An 11219-nucleotide genomic window follows, 5' to 3' on the forward strand; every position below is an offset into this window, starting at 1 on the left:
GTGCTGATGTCTTTCTTCCATCTGGAGAAGATTCTGGACACCAGTCCACTGAGAATTTTATTATTATTAAACACTATTTATATAGCGCCAACATATTACGCAGTGTTTTACATTAAATAGGGGTTGCAATTGACAGACAGACAGTGACACAGGAGGAGGAGAGGACCCTGTCCCGAAGAGCTTACAATCTAGGAGGTGGGGGAAGTAACACACAATAGGAGGGGGATTTGGAATGGTGGGAAGTAGTGAGGGTTTTAGAAGACAGAAAAAGACGGGTTTTAATGGCTCTGAAATAAGCAGAAAATAGGAGCAAGCCCAATAGAACAGGGAAGACTATTCCAGAGAGTCGGGGCAGCTCTAGAAAAGTCTTGGAGTCATGCATGGGACGAGGTTATGAGTGCGGAAGTCATTAGTAGGTCCATTGGAGGAGCGAAGAAATTTGTTAGGGGAGTATGTTTTTACCAGATTACAGTACCTGTCATGAAGCTCTGGAAGCTCCATTCCCAAATACGCTTGGGATTACATGGATAGTAAAGGGGGATTCTCTCCATCTCATGACAGGTGCTATAGATTTGAGTTCTTTAGTCAAGGCATCCCTAGTCTCCATTCCCTGAGGTTTATATCAAGAAAGTCATCACCATCCTATTTCTGGACAGAGATGGCAACTGAGACCAGATTTTATGGCTGAGGAATGTCGAAGTGATTCTTTATACAGGACATCAGTTACTGGAAGAAGCTTAATTCCCCATCAATATTTCATGCTCAAGGCAAGTTGCGCATTTTTGCTTCATTGGTATCGTCCATATTCTCCTCCGTCTAAAACCTGTGCAACATAAAGAGGTGACCCTACCTCCTGTCATTGGGAAGATTAGAGTGTATCTGATGGCATCTCAGCCATTGGCCACATTCTCTTTTCATGGTTACTGAGGGACCTGGAAAAGGACAGGGATGTTTAGTGAAATTCTTACCTTTCCCTGCTCTGATTCCCTCTGTCACATCTATCATGTTCATGTCAGAGCGGCAAATAAACCAAAGTCAGGTTCTGTAATGTATATCCCTTCTATTGTGCGCTACTTCTCCCACCTCTTAGATTGTAAGCTCTTCAGGGCAGAGTCCTCTCCTTCTCCTGGGTCACTGTCTGTATCTGTGTGCCATTTGCAACCCCTAATGTATAGCACTGCGTAATATGTTGGTGCTATAAATATTGTTTACAACAGAGGACTGTGTGGCCAGCTAATATTATTGCAGTAATCCACTACCCCCTGCTCCAGCCCCAAGCAGGCGAATTGATGAGGTCCTGTCCCTTTAGGAGATTGTGGGCGGTACCATATATAGGGAGGGGAGGAGCAGGAAGAGCACAGATCCGCTGTATTGAGTGGGGTGATCTCTGTCAGGTAAGTGAACCCCCAGGCAACCGTGACACCCCCTTCTCTTCATCCCCTGGGGTGCTCCGACTTCTCTGTGACCCCCAGGTGGAGGGGGGCAAATTCAGGGAGAGAATTCAGCAAATACAGTTCTGTGTGGAAATTCAGAATTCTGCACAAAGGCCTAAAAGAGGCAGAAATGACTCTTCCCTCCTCATACCACCCTCTATCTTATATGAATGGAAGCTCCGACCTATATCATAGCGCCGTACACAGGAGCTTACACTCTAATAGCTCCAACTTATATCATAGCGCTGTACACAGGAGCTTACACTCTAATAGCGCCAACCTATATCAGAGCGCCGTACAGAGGAGCTTACACTCTAATAGATCTGACCTATATATTAGCGCCGTACAGAGGAGCTTACACTCTAATAACGCCGACCTAGATCATAGTGCTGTACACAGGAGCTTACACTCTAATAGCTCCAACCTATATCACAGCGCCGTACACAGGAGCTCACACTCTAATAACTCCGACCTGTATCATAGTGCTGTACAGAGGAGCTTACACTCTAATAGCTCGGACCTATATCATAGCGTCGTACAGAGGCGCTCACACTCTAATATCCCCTCTCAGTGACAATTACACATCCTCCATGCAGACGTGCATTGGTTATGGGTTTTGTATTTGGATTGCGGCTGGCAGGTTAAGCTGAGACCTCAAGTGTGAAGAAGTGAAGTTGGCACTTTTGGTAATCCCGGGGTCGGGGGTGAAGTGGCGGCGGAGTGATCTGTAATGAAGCGTTTCTATTGGAGGAATTTGTGGTGTCTGACCAGCTGTTGTATTGTGAATGTGATGCCTGCAGAGCGCCTACAAAATCCATTGCTGCGCTACAACCTGGCTGGAATCAGTTTAAAGGGCCAGACCACCCAAAAATTACTCTGGTTTCAGATGTGTTGAGTCAGAAGTGACAACCCAACATCTAAAGGTGACCAGAGAACCATGGGGCCCGCAGTGACATTTGCTCCCGGGGCACTGTGCCCGGGTTGGCATGGCCAGATCTAAGAGATACCAAATGCCAGCATGTGATCGCATTTATATAAAGTAAATATCTGATTAGGGTGGAGCTGACCTTGAAGTCGTGCAGCACAGCTGGGAATTGTTCTCTTTGGGTGACAACTTTCCTCCGCAGCTGTCGCCTTTGCCCGGATGTCATGATTTCCATCCCATCTGTTGGGACGTCCAGCACCGCTACAGCTACTACAGAACTACAAGTCCCAGCATCCACTGCCAGCTATTTACCCCAAACTGGAAGCCTCTGATAGAAGCTGCCGCGCCCCTACACATCAGTTCCAGAGGAGCTTTAATGATTGCTCTGCCCTGGAATGACCCCGAGTGTTCACAAATCATGCAGATTATTAAATATATATATAGCACCAACATATTACGCAGCGCAGATCTGTCTTCTGCATATTCTGAGGGATCGGAAAACAATTCACTGAAAATAGCCGACTTGATGCCAAGTCACCAAATCTGCCAGAAGTCACCGAATTATCCAATCAGAAGAGCTTACCGTTGCCCAGAGACAGGCGGGGATGTTTTTGAGTTGACCTGAGTTGGTCAGGTCAGGCACATTAGTGACCGGTTCCTTCTTGCCACGGGCTTAAATCTCGCCCCTAGTGCCCGATATAGGGGGCATAGTACAGGCTCCTAGGTATGGGCCAGTGATGGTGTATTTCCAGGAATGGATATCGGTAACACTGCAGCATACAGAGACATTATAGACAATTGTGCACTTCCTCCTTGTGGTCACCGCTTCAGGAAGATCCAGCATGACTGTCCCTGTGCACAAAGCCGGCTTTATACAAACATTGTGTGATCCGATTGGTGGAGAACTCGTGTCCCGCACAGAACCCGGACCCCACCAAACACCATCAGCATGAATACCATGAGCTGGGCCTTATCCAACATCAGAACCCAACTCCTTAATCCCTACACACACAGTGTCATCAATGTGGACTACAGAGCCCCTCCCTACAATATAGAGAGAGATATTCTGTAGCTGCGAAAATGGTCTTGATAAAAAGTGCAGCCATTGTACATGGGCAGTGTCGGAGCTGTGGCTGGGTGCTGCTTTTTGAACCCTTTGTGTCCAGGCTACAAAGATATTTGTGTCTTTTGTATTTGTGTTTCTCCGTCTGTGTATGTAGGAGAAGTGTAAGCTCCAGGGGCCACAGCTGTGCAGGAAGTATCTGGCAGGGTACATGATGGGGAAGTTGGAGGGGTCCTGGCAGGGGAAGGGTTAGCTGGGGTTTTACAAGCCTCCAGGGAGATATATTTGGGAGTTCTTGTTGTAACAAGCGGTTGGGTATTTCCTCTGCTGATGTCACTCTGTGCGGAGTATAAATAAGCCGACGTCCTGACCGGAGTCACCACACTAAGCGGCTGCAGGTGAGCTGTGCCCGGCGCCCATTGCTGCCAGGCAGACATTTATATTTATAGATGGGCAGGGGAGGGGTACAGTAGTCATGACGGCTGCTTCTGTGTGTGGGGTGAGAGGGGCAGATCTCATATTGGGGCAGATTGCACATCATTGTCGCATTGGGCTGCTTGTAAACACTCTCTGTGTGTGGAATGTATCTCAGCACTCCCCCTGACAATGCCATCATTTACTTTGCTTTGTAGAAGGACGGCGCCATGTTTGTTCAGGTATAACCTGGGGTCATTTATTTCCTGGTCAGAGGTGACACACTCTTGTAAATCCCGATGTCTGCACACAAATCTTTGACTAAAAGATCAGCAGCCTCACCTTGTTACAATGTCAGTCTTGGGGAGAGGTGACTGAGGAAATGCTGCCTGCAGCAGACTGATGACACAATCTCAGCCTAGGCAGAGTCACTTGAGTGGTGATATGAAATGGCATAATATTATAACAATAAACAGTGGAGTTTATCTGATCAGTGATTGCTGTATATTGTTTTGTAAAGTTGCTGACAGGTCCTCTTTAGGCCCCCTCCATGTGTTTCTAGGAATTTCCAGGACAATAATCAGGGAGAGAGCTTTGCCAGGATTTCATTTCCAGGCGAGAGATAATCTAGAATTCCCCCTATAGGGAGGGGTTTTTGTGATAGATCCCCGGCCAGGAAGTTGTGGCCCCGTGGCTGAGCTGGGGAATTTCAGCAGCACCTTACCTGGAGCCACCTAACCCTTTCACTCAGCACCAACCCAAACCACTTAACCCTCTCTCCCGTACCGTGTGTGAATTTGTGGGTGAATGTTTCTGATTTTCCTTGGTTTTCAGGCTTCTGAAAAGAAGCTTCAAGAAAAGTCCCAGCTAAACTTTTTGTTTAGTTTTTGAATCTGAATTTCAGAGTTTATTGCTCCTTCCTGTCCCGGTGCCACACTTGTAAGGAAACCTCCGTGGGGTGAATGTTTTCCCATCAGACAGTCGTAGTGAATGTGACTTTTCCTGTATCCACATTCCATCCTTCATTGTCACACGTACAGTTCGGGCCAGATAGGGCTGGAGAGATGAGCAAATCTAAATCATATGAATGTGACGATGACAAATCAGAAATGTGCGGATTGCCAATCGTCCAGGGATTTTTTTATTTGCAAATCAACATCACGTTACATTGGCCAGACTGGGACCTGTGCTCACATTTTAGTCAAATTGTGCAAAAAGAAAAAAACATAACTCCCCCCCCCCCCTTACCTGATTGGGGGTAGAAAACTAGAAGAACACAGACTGTATTACAGAGATGTTACCTGGGGACACTGCGGGAGGACTCTGCTCCATCTAACTCTGCTCAGGTCTCTTCTCCTCTCCTAGGACAGATCATGGTTCATCTCCAGCAGCGTGGATTGGGTGGGCACAAAGGGGAGATCTCTGTATCTGGGTAGGGGGTACAGTTTGGATTTTGAACACCAGAGGGCACCCTAATAGGTGTAGTTCTGTGTGTAAATAGATGGAACAAGGCTGGGATTTGGATGATCTGCAGATCAGAGGAAGATTATGAGGGTCAGCTCTCTGCTCTGTGTGTCCCCGGACTCATCTCTCTGTTTTGTCCCCGCACAGCCTCGCGTAGTCAGGATGACGGTGGAGCTGATTCTCCTCACCTTCCTGGAGAAGCAGAAGGATCAGACTTCTGAATATAAGGAGGCTGTAAAGTCTCTGGCGCAAATTATCGACAGAGATGGCAACTTGGAGACAGACGGGATTCCCAACTATAGATTTTTGATGGAGGATAACGGTAAGTCATACAGAAGGGACATGTGTCTCTAATATAGCACCGGCTGAGCTGCTTAGTTATTGGCTCAGTCCAACACCATATTTATAAAAGATTCACCTGTCGGTTTGGTGAATGTTTGCTGACAGCAGGTAAAATCCTCCTACATTTCTCATTTCAATGCATAGGAAAACAATAACACCTGCTGCCACCTAGTGGCCAGTTATCAAAAGTGCACAATAGGAAATGCTTTATATTTTAACAAATTTATGGGGGCATTAGGGTCGAACTGAGGAATGATTTATAAATAAATTCCTTAAAGTTACAGGGAAGATGCTGAGTAAGGTGACCCACTGGCCCTATTATATGTCTTTAGGACTTCAAACAACCACCTACCATTATTTCCGTTGTACTGGCATACAGCAGGAGGAGTGAGTCTCTGTAGCTTTCAAATTAATTAGTAGTGTATCCCTAATATTCAATACTTGTCATTCACAATGAGATCTGTAAGTATCCTGCAGGGGTGATGCGTGTGTAATATGAAATCATTGCTTTAGAGGTATGCCTTTTTTTGAATTTGTCGTAGAAAATAGCGTTTTACTATAGTATCCTCATTGGGTAGAGAAAACAACAGGAAGTGAGTGGAAATTTAGACAGCTGTATTCAGAACAGCTATCTCCATTGACAACCATTGAGCTGGCAACATCTGTGTCTCCCTCTAGTGGTCAAAGGAAGCAAAGCTTCTTCTCTACAAAAAACTAGGATTTTTGTTTTAGGCACTAAACTGAAAAGTGCCTAAAACAAAAATCCACTTACCTTCAGGGCAGTCCAATCCAATCCGCCATCCCGGCATCCGTCCCCGAGCTGGCGCTCCAGGCGCCGCCATCCTCTCTTTTTCCGGGTTCTTCTTCCTATGTCACCCGAACCAGGCGTGAGATCGGGTGACGTAGGTTGGGAAAGAAAGGTTTCCGATCTCATTGCGCATGCGTGAGATCGGCAAATTTTTCTTTGTGCACGAAAAGGCTCCTTCTGTGCATGCCCGAGATGCTCAGGCATGCGCCGAAGGAGCACCCAAGAGCTTCCCGGGATGTGTGACATAGGTATCCCAGGCTTTGCGCTCCCATTCATTGGGAATTTGGGGCTGGTGCTGCATCCTTTTTTTTGTTCAAAACCTAAACTTGCACTTAAAATATATGCACCTAAAAAAAATAAACAACAGTAATTTTACTTTAATATAAAAGGGCTGTCTACCCTTTTATGTAAAGTGAAATTTCTGAGTTTAGGTACGCTTAAATTTCTCTTTGAAATGTCACATGACTGGCTGGTAAACCAATCCTCTGGCATGTTGTCAGTTGCTCCGCCTTCCTCCCCCAGGCTGCTTTTCTCTGACACCTCCCAGGCATGCAGAATGTTCACAGGGAATCAGTGTCCCCATATTTCAGGTGTCACCGATGTAATAAAAATTGCACAATTTTTTTATGATAATGCAGCAGATGGATGCCTGAGGACGTTAAGATAGAAAAACAATTTTCTGTACTGTATAAGGTTTCTAAATCATCAAACTTATAATCTTCCTCCTTCAGGGGCAAACCCGGGCGTGGATGAAGAGCTTTGCCGCAGGATTGGTGCTCAGCTGGCAGAGCTGGGTGATAGGTTTGAGAAGGAAGCGCTGATCAAGCAGGAGGTGGTGGAGGGTCTCGTTCATGATATCCTCACTGAATCACTGACAGAGGACGTACGTATTAACACAAAGTGCTGCTTATGTCCCCCTCCTAGATTGTAAGCTCTTTAGGGCAGGGTCCTCTCCTCCTCCTGTGTCACTGTCCGTATCTGTCTGTCATTTGCAACCCCTATTTAATGTACAGTGCTGTGTATTATGTTGGCACTATATAAATCCTGTTTAATATTATTAAAATGTCCCAGAATTCCCTGGACAGCCAGGTGTCTGCAGGACAGGTGCACCGCCCAACCCTGAAACGGTGTTACCTTGTGAAATTAGCATTAATTATGTAAATGTATACATCTGGTTGTATCAGAGTCCCCTAACACTGTATGTGCATCGCTGCTCATGTCACAGGTCAGGCTAACAGGTAGACAAAGATTTAGCAGTGCAGCCGAAGTCCCTGCGTTACATTAATGCTCTCTCTGTGTTGTTTGTGTCGTTTCAGCGGTTTAAGACGCAGGTGCAATCCCTGCTGAAAAACATACCGGCTGGCATTGAGCAGGAAAAGGCCTCCATTGCAATCGCCATGTTGCTGACCAGCAAAGTCGGAAAGAACCTTCCCTCTCTCCTGCAGAGCTGCTTTTGTACTTCTGTAAACTTTATTGAGAGAAACTTCACCACATACATACGGGGCCTGGCTGCACAGGTAAGAAAGTGCTGCTCCCTCTCACCCACTGCCATAAATTATAATACAAGCTTTAAATGGAGTTTTGGATTGTGCTGGTTTCAATTCTGTAAAGCATCTTTATTTTTACTTGTGATCTTGCCAGTAACACATTTTCTGTCCTAGGGTGACAACACTTACTGTATTGTATCTATAGAGGGGCAGTGTTGTCATTCTAGGACAGGGTTACAAAACACCTCCCATTTCTTCTTTATAACATAGGGGAAAGAGATTTGTGGTCTTTATAGAAGAATAATTGATATAAGTGCAGTACAAGAAGAATACAGCAAGTGCTGTATTCTTGCTGAAAGTGCTGAAAGTGTGATCATATAGAAGTTCATTGATAAGAGTTTTTTACACTTTAAACTAGAAACCCAAAAGTTAAAAAACTGCAGACATGCAGGTCCTTTACTGCAAAAGGCCCAGGCGATGTCTCATCTGCAATAAAATAACTTTACCCGTCTGATCTGATCACAATAATTTAATTGCTCTTACCTGTTCTTGCTTGGGCCCAGACGCCTCCATCCTCACCCATTCTTCTTGCTGGAGTTGGTTCTTCACCGTTGGCCGCCCAGCATGATATAACTCCCGCATGGCTGCCTTCATTCAGTCCCGGCAGCCTCAGGGGAAGTAAGGATGAGCCACATGTGCAGCTCTTTTCCTTTCTGCAATAAAGTTCTGCCTGGCGGCTCATTTTAAAAGCTTTAAAGACCAGACGTTCCATTGTGTCTCCATGTGTCTGACATTTATTAATAAAAATTCTGTGTGTGCAAGGGCAGTGAGCCAAATCCTAAAATGTTTTTATTTCTCCAGAGGTGAAGGATATCGGAGGCTGGGAAGCCGGGTTATTCCCTATGAGCTCACCTGCTGACGCCTGTGCCAATAGACTCCGACAGAGGGAGGGGAACAAAGTTTACCGAAAATTAATTTCCGTTTTAAAAACTTGACTCTATGTTATGTTTGTTTGTAGCCAGCTGTATAGATTGTAGAAAATGCTTAGGAAAAAAAATGTGTTGTTAGCACACATCACATCGCAAAGTGCATCTCACGCTGAAAGCAATACTGAAAAGCACAGGATGGGGGGTAGCCATGTTTTGTATGACTCCAAACTCCGTACACCAGCAACACTCACACTCAGGTGCTATTTATATTAGTTGATAGAATATTTAGAAGCTGCTAAAAACATCGACAGCTGGGTGAACATTAGAACAAAACTCAATAATTATTCTGATAAAGAGAACCTGTCATGATGTAGGCTGCAAATTGCTGATCTCCAACAATAGTAATCCCAGAGACAACAACTTCACTTGGTGCCGGTCAGTGATGCGGAGTAGTGAAACTGGAGGATTAACATCTTCAGTGGGAGGTCAGCCATTTATTTGGCTTTATTTCACATTTAAGGTCATTCTTGCCCTTTGAGTAGTTAGTGTTTTCTATGGTTACAATTCCCGATATTTCTTATTATTGTGTTCAGAACGTTCCTGAAAAAATGTTTTTCATTATTCATCTGCTAAATAATAAAAAAAAAATGAATTTGAGTTTTTTTTTTTATTTATAGAATTAGCACTTTGAAATACTCTGTGTGTGGGGCAATATTATATTAAGAATACCAGATGGGATATAGAATTCTGTACCCTTTCTGGGGAGTTTTGTGTTGTTTTAGGTAACATTTTCCATTGGCCTAACATACAAATGTTACGTGGATGTACACTACAGTGGAAGATATGGCTGCAAAATATTCTGCAAATCATTTTCTAGAATGAATAACTATAATAATTATATTATCTGCAGGATATGAGGGGTAATTATGGGAATCTTGTTGTGGTGTATTTATCTGACAAAATCCTCTGCTAACAAAAATCATCTTTCCCAGGAGTCATTAGTGAGGGGAACAAACATGTCTGGTTTACTATGAGTTATTGACAAGTCTGTAAGTTCACAGTGTTTGATGATTCTCTGTACCAAGAGCAAGCAGAAATGTGAAAATAACATTACTTTTATTTTATTGGTATAAATGTTGTAGACCATTTAGAATACCTATTTTATATTTTATAGCACTTTTATTATCACATGCCATTCTGGGAATTGTATAAAAGCTGAGCCTAAGCCCATAAAGGTGACACCTGAACTCCAGAGAGTTCAATGAATATATTTTATGAGCTGTGCTGCCATCTTGTGCTGGCTGTGGGTAACTGCAGATCATTCTGTAACTGATCACCTGTTGCTATCACATGAAGAATGAATACAAAGCAAAAAAAAGGTTTAGGTTATTTAGTGATGTCAGACACAAGGTGAATATGTGCTTTGCCCATACAAATTGACTTATTTTCCAACACTGGACTTTTCAGCAACTTTCTAGCCATGCAAATTCCTGACATATTACCTCATACAGCAATAGTATCAATAGAATTTTTAAGAAAAGCTCCACCATGTATTGTCAGAAAATATTTTTTTTTAAAAATACAAAATATGAATGTGTCATTGATACAAACCACGTCATTTCCTGACTGAAGAACATCCAGCAACAACTAACCCTTTCCTCTCCAGGCTAAAACTCCTTGCACTGCCCATTTCATTCATTGGATTTCAGGTTTTAAACACACAGAAATACTGACACTTTGCTAAATGAGAGGCAGGCTGAGCTGTGTCTAATTTACTAGATGAATGTCCCCATTATATCTATAGAATGTTGTGCTATGAGGTCTTATAATACCATGACACCAAATATAGCGGTCACAGCATGGATGATAATAAGTGTCATTTCCTCTGTCATCTATAAAAATGTTAAGTGGGTGAAAGGCAACAGAATGCAAACCTCCATGTGACATCACAACAACAATTACGTTATTTAGCTTAAGATGCGTTTAGGCCCAATTTCTTTTCCTGATTTTATATTATGGAAAGGATAGACTGGAAAGTCTGTGTCAAGCTTTGCTTCATAGTATCACAGCAGGAAATCAGATTTTTGCAATGTATTAGATTATCTCCTTAGTAGGCAGACGTACCCTGTATGCTGGTGACAACTCACAAATGTTGGAGTTATCATCACTTATTGCTCTGGTGACAAAATGATCATGAAAAACAGACTCGGCAGCGGAAACATTCCAGAGCTTTCCTTCAATGTTCTGTTCAAAACTACAAAAACATATTCTGAATTTACCTTCACTTTAATGCTACATAAAAAATAAGTTATATCTCAGTGTTCTTCCCAGAAATTTTTTTCAGCCGGGTGGTA

General features: G+C 43.7%; 1 protein-coding gene across 1 annotated transcript; it reads left to right on the forward strand.

Annotated features, from left to right (window-relative positions):
• The first annotated feature begins 1320 nt into the window (after positions 1 to 1320).
• BID (BH3 interacting domain death agonist) lies at positions 1321 to 9522 on the forward strand. The gene is made up of 5 exons (XM_072400010.1): positions 1321 to 1394; positions 5447 to 5621; positions 7181 to 7332; positions 7766 to 7966; positions 8798 to 9522. Exons 2-5 carry the CDS (start codon positions 5462 to 5464, stop codon positions 8801 to 8803), a joined length of 519 nt encoding a protein of 172 aa, XP_072256111.1. The 5' UTR covers positions 1321 to 1394; positions 5447 to 5461; the 3' UTR covers positions 8804 to 9522.
• Positions 9523 to 11219: the final 1697 nt, after the last annotated feature.

Source organism: Pyxicephalus adspersus, chromosome 2, assembly GCF_032062135.1.
Source record: "Pyxicephalus adspersus chromosome 2, UCB_Pads_2.0, whole genome shotgun sequence".
Taxonomy (NCBI): domain Eukaryota; kingdom Metazoa; phylum Chordata; class Amphibia; order Anura; family Pyxicephalidae; genus Pyxicephalus; species Pyxicephalus adspersus.

Excerpts from the sequence above, each read along its gene's own strand:
- BID (XM_072400010.1), top strand. The coding sequence starts at position 5,462 with ATGACGGTGGAGCTGATTCTCCTCACCTTCCTGGAGAAGCAGAAGGAT. Across the intron at positions 5,622-7,180 it reads ATTTTTGATGGAGGATAACG|GGGCAAACCCGGGCGTGGAT; the intron begins GTAAGTCATACA and ends TTCCTCCTTCAG. Across the intron at positions 7,333-7,765 it reads CTGAATCACTGACAGAGGAC|CGGTTTAAGACGCAGGTGCA; the intron begins GTACGTATTAAC and ends GTGTCGTTTCAG.